This window comes from Artibeus jamaicensis, unplaced genomic scaffold (genome assembly GCF_021234435.1).
Source record: "Artibeus jamaicensis isolate MK-2021 breed Jamaican fruit bat unplaced genomic scaffold, CSHL_Jam_final contig_464, whole genome shotgun sequence".
NCBI lineage: Eukaryota > Metazoa > Chordata > Mammalia > Chiroptera > Phyllostomidae > Artibeus > Artibeus jamaicensis.
This window is the reverse complement of record NW_026521842.1, coordinates 19,139,155-19,155,784: the sequence shown is the minus strand read 5'-3', so window position 1 is coordinate 19,155,784 and position 16,630 is coordinate 19,139,155. Positions and strand designations below refer to the sequence as shown.

Sequence of the window (16,630 nt, the reverse complement as noted above, 5' to 3'; positions counted from 1 at the left end):
AAACTTTATTATGCTCCACATGTTTAGGGAGCTCTCTCTCACATGCACGCACACACACACACACACACACACACAGCTAATACTGTTCAATACTGTGCCTATGGCATTGGCTATAGGCACAGAGTGACCCCGGGGTTGAGGAGATGCCCAGAATTCTGCTCTGGGCTCTCCTTTCTCTATAGTCTTTTTTGCATGCAGGCTGTGGCCCAGACAGATATCTTGGAGGCAGCGCCTTCACACCTCCAGGCCAGGTGCCTTGCTCAGTCCCAGTGCCTGCACCAGGTCCTCTCCGAGCCCACTCTTCAATGTCCGTCTCACTGCAAGGACAGAGCTGGGTTGGAGGGGGTTGATGGGGAGACAGTGGGTGTGGGCATGTGGGGAGTACTCACAAGATTTGCGGTTGCCACGGGAACGCTTGCGTTCCCTAGCAGCTAAGGCACGAGGACTGCTCTTGGTCACTGACTGCACCAACAGGTCCATGATCTCATCTGAAGTGTCACTGGGTAAACTAGAGCCTGGGGGTTCTTCTGGTGATGCAGTGCAGGGCCCCACTGCTGTGGGCATGACTGGGGAGCTGCTCGGGACCAGGCCTAAGGGAGACCAGAGACGGAGGTCAGGCCAAGGTGGCCCCACAGCAAAACCCTTTCCCTCTAGTGGCCACAGGTCCCACCTCTGCTACGGCGGCTGTGTGTGGTGTCCTCAGGCTTGATGGTCAGCAGACTTTTCATGCTGGCGTGAGTGTCTGCATCACCCCGGCCTGGCCCACTACCCACAGCCACTGGGATAGACGGGGTGTTGGGGACTTCTCCAGCCACACCTGAGAACTTCTCTGTCTGGAGGAGGGAGAAGAATGAGCCAGGAGCCGGGGAGGGGAACCATGGGGTCAGCGGTCAAAACCTAGAAGAGGCTCCCACCTCAGTGATCATGCGTCCCCGGGTCTTGTTGCGCTCACGGTAGGTGGCTCGCTTCTGCTGCTGCTGCAGCACCCGTTCTCGGCAAGTCCGGTACTCCAGCGCAAACTCCCGCAGCGTGTGGCAGAACTGCATGATGCGCACTTCACGGGCTGCCTGTGCCGTGTACCCCAGGTACAGCAGGAAGGCATGGAACCTGGGCAGGATAGGATAGGAAAGGATGGTGAGCCCTGCTCGGGTGTGAGGGGCAGCGGTGGCAGTCTTGCCTCTCGGGCTGACGTCACCTGTTGCAGACGCGGCGGTGTACTACTCGAAGCATAGCAACACGTCGGGCACAGTGGGCCAGGAAGTGGGTGAGGCGGGCACGCAGGGCTGGGGCCAGCTCATGCTTGGCCAAGCTCCGCAGACTCTCCTCTGCTGCCTGGCTTCGGTGCTCCAGCTGCCCCAGGTTCTCAGTCAGCTGCTCAAAGTCCACCTAGAAAAGCAGGGAGTACACAGGCTGTCCCCCAATAAGAAGGTGCTGCTTGAGGCTGCCTCTGCCAGACTGGTCAGCCTGGGCCATAGGAACACAGACAAGATCCAGCCCCTGCCCTCTGAAGGTTCGCAGTCTACTGCAGGGGACAGACAAGTCCATTTGACCCAGTGGGAAATGGGGATTTCTTGGAAATGGCAGCTAAACTGAGACCCAAAGACGGTAGGTGTAGGTAGGCCAATAGAGGAAAGCGTTTCTGACAGAGGACACAGCCCTGACGAACACCTGCAGCCGAGCAAGCCCTGGCAACAGTAGCTGAAAAAGGGAGGAGGGGAGAAGCCAGCCCCAGGCAGCAGCATTCCCTCACGCGTGCCCAGTCTTATTCGAGCCTCTGGCTGGTGCTAACCTTGGCACAGCGGGTCAGGGCGGGGATTTCTGAGTAGAGGTCAGAGGAATCAGGCCGTGTCTGGAGCACCAAGGAGCAGAGATGGTACAGCAGTGACTGCCTGCGCACTGTGTCCTTCACCTCTGACACCTTCTCCAGGTAGCTCAGCTCAAAGCCACTGCTCTGAAAGGACCTTGTTTGAGCCGGGGCCTGGGTGGCTCCAGAGCCTGGCCCCCAGCCCCCATGTGCCAGCACTCACCTGGGAGCCGTTGAGGAAATTGCCCACAGCCAGCAGGGTGGCTAGGATGCAGCGGAAGGTGGCATTTTGCACCAGCTGTCCCATGCCCACTTTCAGGTCATACAGTGGCTCTGCGATTTCCTGGTGTGGGAAGCCAGGGACTCTTAGACTACATGGTTGTCATGCTCACCACTGCCTGTCCCATCCCATGACCCAGGTACCCGTTCCATGCTGTCATAGTCCAGCTTGAAGGCCCAGAGTTGTAGGCGGGCAGCCAGGCCCCCGATGGAGGCAAGAGTCATCAGGAAAGTCTCAGCTGGGCCCAGAGGAATGTCAGGATTGGCCAGCTGGGCCTCCTCGATCTTCTGCCGTTCCTCCTCCGTGGGCATCATGGTCAGTAGTTTCTGAGGACACAGCCACCACCCCAACAGGCCACTCAGTGCTGGCCCGAGGCCTCAAGCGTTGGTCTTGACTCCTCCCCTAAACTTTCTAGGGGAGCCGGAGGGTCTGGGGACTGCTTTGCTGAGCCCATGCCCACCACTGGAGGGACAAGAAATACCCACTGACCAGCCCTGGTTGGTATAGCTCAGTGGATTGAGCACGGGCCTGCGAACCAGAGTATCGAGGTTCGATTCCCACTCAGGGCACATGCCTGGGTTGCAGGCCAGTTCCCAGCAGGGGACGCATGAGAGGCAACCATACATTGATGTTTCTCTCCCACTCTTTCTCCTTCCCTTCCCCTCTCTCAAAAAATAAAGAAAGAAAATATTTAAAAAAAAAGAAATACCCACTGACCAAAGAAGAGAGCTAGACCTCCCATCTCCCTTCAACACCCCAGCTGGGTATCCTTACCTCAATGCCGTCCTTGCTGACAGCAAACTCATCAAAGTTGAGCAGAGCGGCCTTAATGACGTGCACAGGTGGCAGAGTGGTTAGGCCAATGTTGATAGCGTTGCTGCGCTTGGGGTCCAGCACTGTGGTCATTGTCCGGCGGCCCTCGCCAGCTTTCTTTGAGGTTGGGGGAAGGGCAGTGTAAGACTGGGAAAGGGACTAGCTGGGGCAACAAGCTAAGAGGGCACTCTAAGACCCCCATCTAAATGGCCAAATGGTGGGGTCACCCTACAACCAGGGACCTGGGATGAGCTTAGATGCTGGTTAGGACTCTGCCGATCCCTTGCTGAGAGACCTCAGACAGATCCCTGCGCCTTACTTTGCCTTGGTTTCCCCATGTGGGAAATGAGTGGCCGCCCCAGCCGTTAGGAGCTTTGAGCTCTGATTCGCTCCCTTCTCCACACGGGTTACCTGGCAGATGAGGGTGCGTTTACCTTGGAAGGCAGCACGTCCTTGGCACGGGACTCGAACAGGTGCTCCAGCCGGGCTGTGTCCACGGAGACAGGCTCCAGGGAGGCCCACAGGGTGGAACAGGGCCCGAAGCGGCTCCCAGAGCCTCCGTGGGCCCCGGCCAGCTTAAATTCCCGCCAGAAGAGTTTTACTGTCTTCCTCTTGGTGGGGAGGGCTAGGCTGTCGGGCGCTGACGGGGGTAGAGGGGCAGCTGGGGGTGGAGGTGGTGGGAAGGGGCCTTTGATAGGTGGTGGAGGTGGGGGTGGAGGAGGTGGGGGGCCTTGTGAGAACAAGGGCAGTGGGGGTGGTGGGGGTGGGACCCCTTTTCCGGTGTCTGCAGACTCTATGTTCAGCATGTCCTGGTCTTCGTCCTCCCCCAGATCTGAGAAGTCCAGGTCTCCAATGCAGAGCTTTGGGACATGGGTAGGGAGCTCCTGGGTGGGCTTGGCCTTGGGACTTGGTGGGGCCAGGGGCTTCTTGGGCTCTGGCTCAAGGCTCTGTTGGGCCCGGAGCAGGACTCGGGGGGTAGGGCTCTGGGGTGTTCTGGGTGCAGGGACTGGTTCGGGGGAACCCCAGAGTTCCCAGGTATCTAAAAAAAGAGAAGCCGCTATCAGTGTCATGCCCTCTATGGAGCAACAGGGAGACATGGGTCCATTCTGCCCACACCGACTCACCTGGGCGCCCATCAGCCTCATCGGGCACTGCCCCGGCCAATGCCTCTGCCCGGCCCTGGGCCAGTGCAGCCTGCTTCTCTGTTTCTGCCGCTGCCACATTCTCCAGGAACCGGGCTCTGGGGGGAGGCACCTGTCAGTGAGCTTGTCTGACACACCCCAGCCCAGGGTGGTATGCATGCCGGGCCCCTGGGCATTGCCTCCAATTGCAGGCGCACACAGACGCACACAAACAGACCATGCATGCTGAGCAGAGCCAGGACCTGAATGCCCAAGGCCAGTCCTCCACATCTGGGGAGGGTCATTTCCAGCCCAGCATTCCCAGGCTGGCATACAGAAAGAAAGTTCTACTTAATGTCCAATTAGCAACTCTGCTGTTCATGTTCATTGTTCTGATTCTAGACAAGGACCCTTGGAGCAAAGGAAGGGAATGGCTGTTGCAGTGGCACACCAGACCGTCCCTCCCTGGGCTGGTCTGCAGTTTCCGCGAGCTCTGACCTGTGCCCAGAATGGGGCCTGGTAGACCACCTACACTCAGTTTATGTTGAAATAATGAATGTGATCCAGCCTCTTTTCTTGGCCCCTCCAGCTTCTGGTGGCCCTCAGTCCATGCTCCTACCTTAGCCCTAGGCTGCTCCTCCATCTCCACAACACACAGCACCCTAGATCCCCTCCCTGCTCTATTCCTGGCCTGAGGGCCTGGGAGAATAGGTTCTAGGTTGGGAGTCCATGTTCTTATCTCTGGTCAAAGCTGCTGAGTCGTCACTATTGAAGCACAGGGACCACTCTGACACCAGGGAACTAATCCCAGTGTTTAGTCCTTAGGTAACCGAGGAGGGAAAAGTATGGGAAGGAAGGGGCCTGAGACTCCCCCAGCTCTGGCTGCACAGGCAGGTGGAACCCGCGCCGCAGGAAGCAATGCTGAAGCCATGAGCGCCTGGTGGGCCTGGAGGGCTAGCTTCTGTACTTACTCCAGCCTGGCCTGCCCAGCCGGGGGCTGGGGGGCAGGTGGGCTCTCAGAGGCCCTGGGCGGGGGGATGAGAGAAGAGATAGTAACTGTGGTGCCTGCTCCACCCCGAAGGCCAGCTGCTCACACCCACACAGAGCTGGGCAGTGCTATCACGGATCCCTTCCCGGCCACAGTGGGAAGAGGGGGTTGGGGAAAGCATGACAAGAGGAAACTATAAATGGGGGCAGAGACTGACATGAAGCCCAACAGGGTGCAGTAAGAGACAAAGACAGCAGAACGAGAGTCAGAGACAGTGACAGAAAGACAGCAGGGGTAGGGAGACAGATGACATTGGCCAAGACAGGTGGAATGCCAGAAAGAAATGAAAAGCCTCAGGAGGAGGAGGAGGTCCAGTCAGAGCCGAACCTCCCCCACCCCCCAGCAGTCACTTACCAAACAGGAGCAGTTTGGTGAAGTCTGGAAAGAGAGAGAGAGAAAGCACGCGTTTGGGAAGAGGAGGCGGAAGGTCCAAGGAAGGGAGCAGAGCAGGAGGGACAGGCAAGGGAGAGGATTCCAGGCGGGGGCAGCCTCTATCTCCCTACTTACTTGTAGACACTCCTCTCACAGGAACTGTCAGCTGAGGGCACCACGGAGAGGGTAGGAAAGAGATTCACGGAGGTACCAAGGCCAGAGGCAGGGCCCACCTGGCTGGGTGCAGGGCTTGTAGGTGTGGCAGGGCTGTTGGTGGAGGAGGAGGGGCCTGTGGGGCTGGACGCAGGGTCTGTCAGGAGATGGGGCTACTCCTGGCCCATCCATCCCATCTCCTGACAACCGAGGCCGGCTCTTACCCAGGCTCCGTGGTGCGCATAGGGCAGCCCCCGCCTTCTAGAGATCGGCGGCTCCTCTTGCCTTCCTCAGAAGAGGGCTTTCTCCGCTCCCGCCGTCCACCTACGGCTTCCTCGATGTCTCCATCTTCCAAACGCAGGGCACTCTAGTAGATGTGGGCCCAGATATGAGCAGCGGATGTAGGGTAGGGCGCTGGGGAACTACGCCCCCTCCCTTGCCTCCTCTTGCTCCCAGTTGGGCCCTGGTGGCCCTGCCCACCTCATAGAGCACAAGTTGAGCTCGAAGGTCGATGTCAGTGCCCGCACTGCCCAGGTGGCACTGGACCAGTGACTCCATGCCCTGCTGCTCCAGTGCATCTGTCACATCGTAGAAGGAGTCCTGATCGGGGAGGGCTGCCAGCGTCTAGAAGGCGGGGGTAGGAGGGCAAGGCTAAGACTGATGGGGGCCTGGGGTCAGGAGGCTGAGGAGCTCAGAGCTGGTGTCTGGTTGCCACATGTTTGGTTCAGCACATACCTTGTTGATGAGGGTGACTGTGTACACCAACAACTCAGGGTCTGCACCATTCTTCTCCTCTAGGATGGACACCAGGTTGGCCCATGGAAGAGCACCTGCCACACAGAAGGGGGAGCAGTCATGGGGAGAAAGGTAGGACACAGGGCTCTGAGTGGCGGGGGAGGGAGGGACAGTCTCTGACCTGTGGTGCTGGCCACAGAGTTGACGGCATAGATGAACAGAGGCGCGTTGCTCTCCGAGTACTCCACAAACACCAGCAGCAGCTTCAGAGCGGTCTTCACCACCAAGCGGGACTAGGGGGAGGGGTCACCACATTTGAGTGGGGCTTGGGCCAGACCTGTGCCAACTTCTGGTGTGGTGGGGGAGGGGCTCCTTCCTGGGGCTGGTCCCAGAGAGGAAAGTCTTGGCAAAAAGACCCTGGCTGTACGCCCAGGCATCGAGGTGCTTTCTAGGGTTAGAGGGGCCACAGACTAACTCCATTCTAGCCCATTTTGTAGAAGATGAAACTGAGGCTCAGGCAGAGGCAGTGGGAAGAGGGTTCGTGACTGGGTAGAGGCCCACTCACCTGGCTGGCACACAGTATGTACAGCCACTGCACGGTCTCATTGTGGGCCACCACCCCCAGCATCCCATCCACAAAAAGCATCAGCTGGCCTATTGCTGGGGACACAGAAACAAGAAGAGGTTACTTAAGGGGTCACTGAAGGCAAGGGTCATGGGGGCAGGGCGGGGCTGACCTCGGAGGATGTAGCTCTGATAGTTGTGGTCAGCAGCGGCACCCACACGGGTCAGGCAGCTCAGTCCCTCTGAGTGCACGAATTCAGGCACCAGGTCCTTGTCCTCCTGGGGGTGCCACGGGGAGTTTATGGGGGCTCAGGCTGGATGCCCACCCCCACCCACCTCTGGGCCTCACCTGGAAGATCTGCTTTAGTGAGAAGAGGGAGCGGCGAAGCTCAGGGCCACTGGAGCCGTACAGTTTTTCTGCAAAGGGCAGGTGGGCACAGTAACCTTGAGGGGACACTGACACCATCTTCTATTGGGACACAACCACAAGCCCGCAGCAAAGCACATTCTAGTACTCTTGAACTCCCTACCTCCTCCTCTACTTACTCCCTGACTCTGGGCAGGCCCCACCCCAGTGGAGCTGTGGCATCAGCCCTGGCCCTGGAGGGAGAGGTCAGGATAGGAAGGGGAGGGGCCACGTATCCTGTCTCTGATGTCTCCTGCTCACCGTCCAGCACAGGCCTGAAAGAAACAGCCAGCTGGGCTGGGCGGGTATGGTCGCTGGACATCGATGCTCTCACACACTCACCTAAGATGGCATTGACCCTCACCGAGAGCTGGGTCCGAAGGATCATTGTAGGCTTCCGCCCTTTGCTGGAATCAAGCAGCCTAGTCAGCAGCTCCCAGCCCATTCCTTGGGGTCCCTTCCCCCACACCAGGGCTGCCAAAGACCTCCCCAAATGTTCCCCCAAGCCCAAGGGTTGGCCAGACAAAAGTGTTTATGCAAACACAGGTATCTGAGGTATGTGGGACAGTCCCCCACTCCCATCCTGGGCAGCAGGTAATACTGGCCAGGCCTTGGGATTCCCCTGGCATAGTTCCCTGGGGCAGCAGGATGTGGCCCGGAGCCCAGGCCAGAGATCAGGTGTCTCGGCTGTGGACACCTGAGTTAGCCCCTTGGTGGGAGCAAGGCTGGGGCCAGCCTAGTCTTCCTGGCTTCATCGGCTCTGACCTGATCTCTTCATAGAAGCCCTCCAGCATCTCCCGCTGCTCTTCCAGGGACAGCTCAGGGTCCAGGTAGTATCCAGAGGGAGACACTTGCAGGGCACAGTCCTCTAGCTGGGGGCAAAGAGAACAGCCATCAGGGGTGGGAAAGAGGCGGCTGGGGTGTGTATGGAGATGCCATGCATCACAGGTGAAGTCCCTTTGTATGTGCGGTGTTCTTGGCTAACACCTACTCATTCTTTTTTTTTTTTTTAAGATTTTATTTATTTTTAGAGAGAGGTGAAGAGAAGGAGAATGAGAGGGAGAGGATCATCAATGTGTGGTTGCCTCTCGTGCGCCCTGTACCAGGGACCTGGCTTGCCACCCAGGCATGTGCCCTGACTGGGAATTGAACCAGTGACCCCTTGGTTCGCAGCCCACACTCAATCCACTGAGCTACGCCAGTCAGGCCTACTCATTCTTAAGGTTTCAGATTAGATAAGGCTTTTTTAAAAAAGACTTGCTGGACTCCTCTAGCCAATGCTATGCAGCCCACTCCACGCTGTGTGCGTACCCCACTCTGAGACCTTCCCCAGAGCAGGATAATATCCTGGACGCTAGTCTCCTTCCCCTGTAACCACGTGTTCTCTGGGGTCGGGAGCCTCTCACAGCACCTGACACACAGTAAGTGCTCGCCAAGCAGGTGCTGAGCTGAGGAACATGAATGAGGAAGTTCCTGCCTTCGAGGAAGTTCGCAGCCCTGTGGGGTGATAAGCGGCAGCCACAAAGCATCCAAACCCAGGAGGGACTGTTAAGAACACCGGGAGGCAGTGCGTCTTCCCTCTCAGGAGCACAGACTTTCTGTTACCTTTGCCGTCCTCTCTCCTGGGCTCCCAGGGCCCTTCTTTTGCTTCTGTAACTTGTTTCCTGAGTCTGTGCAGCCCAGCTGGCTCATTTATATTACCTCTGTAACTTTCTAAATAAACTTTCTCTTATAAGTTGGAAAAAATGCTGGGAGGTGGAAGCCCAGCTGGGAGAGATGTGTGTGTCTCTCCCTGAGATAAGACAGCGAGAAGTAGGGGCTAATCCACAGGCTCCCAGTCCCTCCAAGCCTCCAAGTGGCCTATTGAAAACCAGATTTTAGCTCCATCCATGTATCTGCTTCTCATGTCTTTCTCTCCGCTGAGCCTGGCTCCCCTCCAACACTGGGCAGGACACTTGGCCCCTTGAGAAGTGCCCATAGAAGGGCCTAGTAAGGTGACCATGGAGAGTCTAATGGCAGCACTGTGCCTCTCCCGCACACTTCCTCCATAGCAAAGTCCCCTTGACTTGAGTGGCCCCACTCCTCGAGGTGCCGTGACCCAGCGAGAGCCCCCCTCTGCAGGGTCAGGGGGCCTCTGGCCTCCATCTTACTGGGAAAGTCAACCCCACATTTGCCCTGATGTTCTGTCAGCCCTGTCTCGACCGAGCCCAAGGGCTTCCAGCTGCCCTAGGTTCCCTGGGGGGAAAGGAAGTTCGATCCTGCCCCGATCCCTGCCTCTGTTTGGCACCCCTGCTGTGCCTGAGAGGGTGCCCCAGCTCCTTCCTGGCAGTTCAGGCCCTTCCTATGAGGCCCTTGGGTAACCACCTCCCCCCACTGCCTGGGACATGGGACACAGGACAAATACTCCAGCCTGTTTTCTGTCCCACTTCCTGTCTGGCTGCCTGCCCTCCTCTTGGGCTAGCCTGGCCTCTCTCTGGTCCCTAGGAGCAGTCATCTTCTCCAGGGCCTTTTGGGAACAGACCTGAGATGGGGGGACAAGGCCCCAGGGCTGGGGTACTTTGTCTAGGGCCAGCTCAGTCAAGGGCAGCCCCACATTCCTCCTGGTCCCTCTTCCCACAGGATGACTCAGCAGCCTGCCCTCCCCACCCCCATCCAGGAGCAGCTGCAACTTCTGGGACCCTAGAAAAACGTAACTCCCCCAGAGCCACAACCTGTCTCAGGGATCCCCCAAATCACACATCTATAGAACAGATCACTCATGCAAGCATTAGTGAATTGGGCTGGTTTTAGGTGCTGAGGACTAGCAGGGAATAAGACAGTGCCTCTGCCTTCCCTCCTTTCCAGTTGGGTTGGGCAGGCAGACAGGCAGGCTTGACTCAGGCCACAAATAAATGCAGAAGCACAAGGCCAAGGGTGCCAAGCAAGGGGAGCGGTGGAGTGGTGTAAAGGTAAACACTAGAGGGGTGATCGGATTATACCCGGTAACTGCTTGCATACCCAGGTATATGGTCAGGTATACACACGCTCACTGGCCAGGCACAGGCCCAAGAAGCACACACAGGCAAAGCTCGGCCCAGCATATTCTCCTCCCCTCCTGCACACACGTGCATGCTCTGATCCGGAGTGTGCAGGATACCGGGGATGCCTGCCTCCACGTGGGGCGGGGTCCTGAAGACTTAAGTGCTCATCACCCCCAGCCTCCTCAGATGAGCAGGTTAAACCCTCATGGTAGCAGCGGCTCCCCTAACCATGTCTCCTGTTCAGTCCTGCCAGGGCCCCATTTCTGGAGAGGAGGTCCAGGGCTAATAAGCAGCCCAGAGCTTGCAGGACAATGTTCCCCCCTTCTAGTAATTTGTCTTGGGTAGAGATTTGTCCCAGCAAGCAGCAAAGAACAGAGACTTCCTGCCGCTGAGTGGTGCTTGTCCCTCACAGCCCTGGCCCCTTCCTGGGGTCACCCTTCTGAGAGCCAAACCTCTGGGCCTTGTTTCTCACACCCTGGGGTTGCGCCAGGCTTGAGTAAGCCCGAACCCTGGTCCCTGCTGACAGTGCTTAGGGTCAGCACAGGGTCAGTGTGGGTCTACATCATTGACTCCCTCCTGGCTCTTGTCTTCCACACTTCCCTGCAGTCTTTCTTGGGGTGGTGTCCCTCCCCCATTCTTCCCAGGCTCAACCCCTCACTTCAGTCTCCAGACCCCTTTTCTTTTGATTCTCTGGGCTCAGGTTTTTCTGGCAGCCCCAAGCAACCCATTACATATGGTTTGACTTACAGGGCTAAGCTTAGGGGGCCCTAGTATCTACTCTCCCATATTTTTCATGGCAATGTAATCGGGTAAGCATGAACAGGCCAGGGGCAGGGTACAAGGAAGATGGTGGGGAGGACACAATGATATGCTGAAGGACTCTTGTTTTAGGAAATAATTTGCAAACTGCCTTTTTCCTCTCTTCTCCTGCAAACACAAGACCCTGTGCTCTGATGCCCCTCCTTTCCTGTTACCTTGGGTCTCCAACTAGACCTTGACTTCCTGGATGAGATGACATGGATGGTCCTTGAGGAGGGACACCCACTTTTGTCATGCCTCCTCTGTGTCACGCACTGGGCCGCCTAGTTCCTAGTTCCTTTGATCCTAATAACCCTTTCACAGGGGAGGAGACCAAGGTACAGAATTTGCACCAGGCTGCCCAACCAGGAATGGTGCCAGGGCTAACCGACCTAGATCTTAAGTGGATGTTCTCTGGAATTGCTCCAGGGAACCCTGCATGGGAGGTGGGGTGAAGGCTGGAGCATGTAGGGTTGCCAAGAGTTGAAGGTGGCCCCTCAGCTTACCGGACTCAGCAAATACCCCAAACTGGTCCTCCCAGTTCCAGCGAGGGAGGGCTAACAAACAAACACGCACCATACATGCTAGGGTAATAGTGCCTGCCTCTGTTAGGACCTAGCTCCTAGGGTCCCTCACCAGGCTGCAGCCCCAGCTCCCCAGTCCAGAGTGACCAGCGAATCAGAAGTGCCAGAGCACTCCATCTTACCCTTAAGAATCCTCTGGGACCTTTCTAGTTGGTCCCTGTCCCTGCAGGTCAAGTTCACACTTACGCACCCTTGCCACAACTGTTTCTGAAGGGTAAACTGAGGCTGGAACAAGGAGGGGGCAAAGTCAGGAAACATTCCAGAACAGTGCAACTCCTGTCTTACCATGATCTTTAGCCACACTGGGAAAACAGTTGCTGGTAACGGACAAATTTCTAGGCTATCTCTGCTGCTAGGGGTAGGCGGCTCCTCTGGCCTTTGCTTCAGGGTCAGAGCAGCATCCAGGTCCCTTTGCCCAGAGCCCAGGGAGAAGTCAGTGCTATCCCAGACATGGCAGGGCCTTTGCGTGTAAGGGAAGAGCTCTTGGGGTAGCACCCAGAAGGGCAAATTGTAGCAGGGAGTGTGGGACGGGCAGGTTCTGGTAAAGGAGAAGAACCACAGGGCCGGAGAGGCAGGTTCTCCCCTGGGTCAAGAGCAGGTCCCGTAGCTGACTGAGGCTCTGGCAATAGAGGGAAGACAGATATTTCTGAGTTTCCCTGGGGACATCAGGCATGGCCCAAGGCAGTGCCAGAGCCCTGCCTCACCCCCACCCAGGGCCAGGAGATGAGTCAGAGGCTGTGGCCAGGAGCTTCCTCTTAGACTGGGAGGAAATGAGCAAGGCCCTCGCAGATCTGAAAGTTCCAAGTCCTTTATAAAGGAAACCCCAGGGGAACTCAAGAGGCAGGCCTAGCCCAATGGGCTGTGTGGGGTGGAGCCCCAGAGAGAAAGAAGGCTGGGCCTCTGTGCATCCCCAGGGAAGAGGCAGGGTCTGCAGGGATGATGGGGGTCAGTGCCCAGAGTGGGAGGGCAGAGATAGCTGTATCCTGTTCCTCTGCTGGACAGAGGATGAAGCCGGGAGTACGAAACCCCTTCCTCTTATTTCTGCTCTACAGCCCTGCACAGGGGCTCTCAAGGCAGGCCTGAGTCATGTCTGTGCCCCTGGGGCACCCACTTATAGGACTGGGGAGGAACCAGCTGTTGACATTTCCTGCAAGGAAGGGCCCTGCTCCCTCTCTCAGCTCTCTGATGTCTCTGCCCCTACCCTATTCTCAGCCTTCTTCCTCCGGCCTTCTATTCTGGGGCTGTGGTCACAGTTTATATTTGGGATGAGCACATCACAGTGCATCTGACCATTGCTGGCAGAGCTGCCAGCCCCAGGGAGTCCTGGCCCAGAGCACTGTGGTAACCCAGTGTGTCCACCCCCATACCCCGCCTGTGGGGGACAGGGCAGTCAGTCTTTAGGTACACCAGGTGGGAGATCCTGAAAGGGGGGGGGCAGGAAAAACTGAGTTGACAGGGACTTAGCACATTCTTTGAGTTCAGTAGTGTCCTTGGCTAGAAGCAGAGAAGAGGGTAGGGCACCTGGTAGGGTAAGGAGATGGGTCCTTAAATGGGGGGATGTTCTGAGCCTCTTTCCTGTAGCTGACCTCTCAAATCTGCCCCTAAATGGAAAGAGGGGTGTCAGGGTTAGGTCCCATTCTAGAGTGGGGGTGGGTGAAAGGAATACTATGTTCTCTGTAGTGCTCCAGGCTTATTTCAGCACCAGGAGTCCAGGAACCTGGTCTCCCTTCAGCACCCTTCTCTCTCCAGCACCCATCCTGAATAGGAGGTGGCCTCAGGCTGGACGTGCTTCTTCCAGGCCCATCTCAGTTTACTCCTTCCAACAGGGCAGGGGGCGGAGTGGGTTGTTGCATCAAAACTGGAGTGGGCAGGGCGCTGCCACTTTCAGGTCGTGGTCTTGAATCCCGGGCTTTGCCGGAACGTGCGCCATTCCCCAAGCCAATAGTCTCACCACCTCTCCCTCCCGAGCTTGGAGGCGGAGCTGGCCCGTAGAGTGAGGAATGTAGGCTGGGGGCCGGGCGCCCGGGGCACATTCCAAGGGAGACCCTGGGCCTTGAGGCGGGAGGCAAGTTTGCGCAACCTGGCGACCCAGCTAAGGCTGGGAGCAGGGGAGGGCACCCTCACCAAATCCCTCTCCTTTCCCGCACCACTTAGTGCAGACCGGCTGACTGGGAAGCCTAAGAAGTGGTAGTGCGCTTCCTCGAGTCCTTGCCCGGAAACCCTGCGCGCCGGAAAGGGCTGCCTGCGGGGGGCCGAGCGCTGCGAGCGGGAGGAGAGTTAGGGCCCGCCATCTGGAAAAGGGCCTTTCCTGGTACTGTGCACGAGTCGGTTCCGGGGTGCAGGCAAACTAGGGCAGGCCAGCGGTTTAAAATTAGTCTGGCCCGCCTCCTCCCTTCCAGCTGCCCGCCCGCGAGTAAGAGATGGTGGGGGCGGTGACTCAAAGGGCTTTTCCACCAGTGGAGCCTCCCACGCCCGGTGTGTCCCAGGCCGGGCCGCTTCTCGAGGACTCCCCTCACTTCGTGAAGTCTCTTTGCCTCCGGCACTCCCAAGCCAGACCCCCAACATGCAGTGGCAACACTCTTCATAGCAGGATTCAATCCAACCTCTAGATACCCCTCGAAACCTTTGCCACCTTTCGAGGCCCGCCCCGGGTCCGCCCCTCCTCGTAGTTCCGCCCCTGCTTCAGGTGAGGTCGAAGCTAGTCCACACACCCCCAGCTCCGCCTCCTGGGTCCCCTACCACCCAAATATCTACCGTCACCCAATCCAGAGCAGTTACTCAGGCAGACAGGCATCAAGTGGACCCTGAGCGCCTCCTCAGGTGGGCCTTACTACAAGGGGCAGCCAGGGTGGTGCAGACCACAAGATCCCATCTCCTTTTTTCAGCTTCCTTTAAACTTGAGAGGCGTTGCCGCAAGCAGGGCCATGTGGACCTTGGGTCCCCAGCCCGACTTTCCCGTCGGAGCTTACCCACTCCAGATTCTCCCTGGGGGGCACCTCCCAAAGACATTCATGGCGTAAACCCTGAAGCCTCAATAGCCTCCGACCTTTCTCCGGCTGCCCTCACCTTGAGCGGCGCTCCCAGCAGGCGATGCAGCGCGGGTATCTGTGCACCCAGGGGCAGCGCCCCGTCCAGGCTGCAGGTGGGGGCCCGGCGCGGCTCCGGGAAGTTGGCACATGCGAAGGGATCAGTGTCCTCAAGGTACTGCACCCGCACGGTCACCACTGATATTGACTCCCCGTCCCCGCGGTCTTCCCCGCCAGCCATGGCTCTGCCACTGGCTCGCGCCGTGCACCCCCGGACAGGTCCCGGCTCCGCCGCCGTGACTACTCAACTAGATCTGGGCGGAGACGAACCGGACCCTGCTGAAGCGGGGCGGAGCAAGACGGAGGCGGGGCCGAGGGAGGTGGTGGAGCCAAGAGTTATCCCGGAAAGCGCAGGGAGTGGGCAACCATTGCGGGAGGCGGGGCTTGCGGCTAGCCACTTAGAAGGCGCGATCGCGATCCCGTTAGTTCACGGGCTAGGCGAGCGGGAAAACCCCAGCTCGCTCCCGGCCTTTGAGAACGCGCAGAGAGCGGGAGGCTTTCTCTGCGCTTGGGGAGGAGACGCTGCGCTGTCTTTGAAGGATTGTTAAGGCAAGTGGGGCGGAAATTTCTTCAGCTAGTGACCGGCCTTGTCTCCCTCAGTTTAGGGGAGAGATGGTCCTGAGTCATTCTGTTTCAAGGATGAAGTGGATGGGATCCTCTTATTTGTGGAAAGCAAGGAGATGGATCCTTTTCGATTTGGAGCAAGAGGTGTGGGGATTGACTGTAGGAGCAGGGGTCGGGGGTGGGCAGAGCAGGGGAGAGCAACGGGGAAAAAAGTGGAACAACTGTAACTGAAAACAGTTTTAAAAATTTAAAACTTCTAAATGAAAGAAAAATTGTACAAGATTAGGCAATTTATTGCCATTTTGAAAGTGGTGAGCTATCAAACACAGAGTAAATGAAACATTTATGTACACTTTAAAGAATAATGACAAACATCTATGTAACTATGGATGTGATCATTTCGTTACTTTTGTTTATAGTCTTATCACCTATATGTGCATTCCTAAACTAATAATATTTAGTTTGGTCTGTTTTGAGCTTTTTATAAATGAAACCATCCTCTAAAGGTTAAAAAAATAAAAGAAAATCGCCTTGGTTGGTGTGGCTCAGTGGATTGAGTGCCTCCCTGAGAACCAAAGGGTTGTGGGTTCAATTCCCAGTCTAGGGCACATGCCTGGGTTGCGGGCCAGGTCCCAGTAGGGGGCGCTCGAGAAGCAACCACGCATTAATGTTCCTCTTTCTTTGTTTCTCCCGTCCCCTCTCTCTAAAAAATAAAAATAAAAATCTTTTAAAAAGAAAAGAAAATAGAATCTGTCCTGTTTGAAGGAAGAGATGGGATCATTTTCTTTTAGTTGGGGAAATGGAGGAGGGAGGTAGAACATGTTTCCCTCAGTTTTGAGGAAGAAGTGGGATGGGTACTCCTCAACTTGAATGGGAAGTGCAGAGAGTTCTCCTCAGTTTGGGGCGAGATTGGCCTAATGTCCCACTCCTCCCCAAAAGTTGGGTGCATCCCTCTTAGTTTGACGGGAGTCGGTAGCCAGTTTTCTATAGTTTAGGGAAAGAAGATGTGTTCTCTTCAGTTTTATGGAAAAGGTGGAAGAGTTCCCTGTAGTTTGAGGGACATGAAGAGGCATAGTGACCCTCCGTTTAGGACATGAGAGGAATGGCTTCCTCAGCCTGAAATGAGCTGGGCCCAGTCTGGGCCTTTGGGGTTTCAGGGGACGCTGGGGACAGCGCTGTCCATCACGGCTTTCTGGGAGCGCCCAGTGCGCGTGCGCAGCTGTGGTGTGGGTTGGGGCCAGAAGGGGGTCTCAGGCTCACGCCCGGGCTGCGCGAAAGGCAG

General features: G+C 57.1%; 1 protein-coding gene across 4 annotated transcripts; it reads right to left on the bottom strand.

Moving 5' to 3' along the window:
- Positions 1-9: 9 nt before the first annotated feature.
- FHOD1 (formin homology 2 domain containing 1) lies at positions 10-15,048 on the bottom strand. 4 transcript variants are annotated; one of them, XM_053666687.1, is made up of 24 exons: positions 14,765-15,048; positions 8,062-8,168; positions 7,639-7,703; positions 7,240-7,307; positions 7,064-7,169; positions 6,892-6,986; positions 6,508-6,619; positions 6,327-6,421; positions 6,072-6,215; positions 5,816-5,958; positions 5,574-5,735; positions 5,421-5,444; positions 4,990-5,043; positions 4,022-4,137; positions 3,332-3,936; positions 2,859-3,014; positions 2,228-2,410; positions 2,028-2,147; positions 1,790-1,951; positions 1,196-1,386; positions 915-1,107; positions 671-833; positions 390-590; positions 10-317 (listed from the first exon to the last, which is right to left on the bottom strand). In XM_053666687.1, exons 1-24 carry the CDS (start codon positions 14,963-14,965, stop codon positions 235-237), a joined length of 3,549 nt encoding a protein of 1,182 aa, XP_053522662.1. In that variant the 5' UTR covers positions 14,966-15,048; the 3' UTR covers positions 10-234. The 4 variants fall into 4 exon arrangements, with proteins under 4 accessions (XP_053522662.1, XP_037018549.2, XP_037018550.2 ...); XM_037162654.2 differs by lacking the exons at positions 4,990-5,043; positions 5,421-5,444 and having other exon boundaries at positions 11-317; XM_037162655.2 differs by lacking the exons at positions 4,990-5,043; positions 5,421-5,444 and having other exon boundaries at positions 11-317; positions 5,574-5,705.
- Between the last annotated feature and the right edge of the window lie 1,582 nt (positions 15,049-16,630).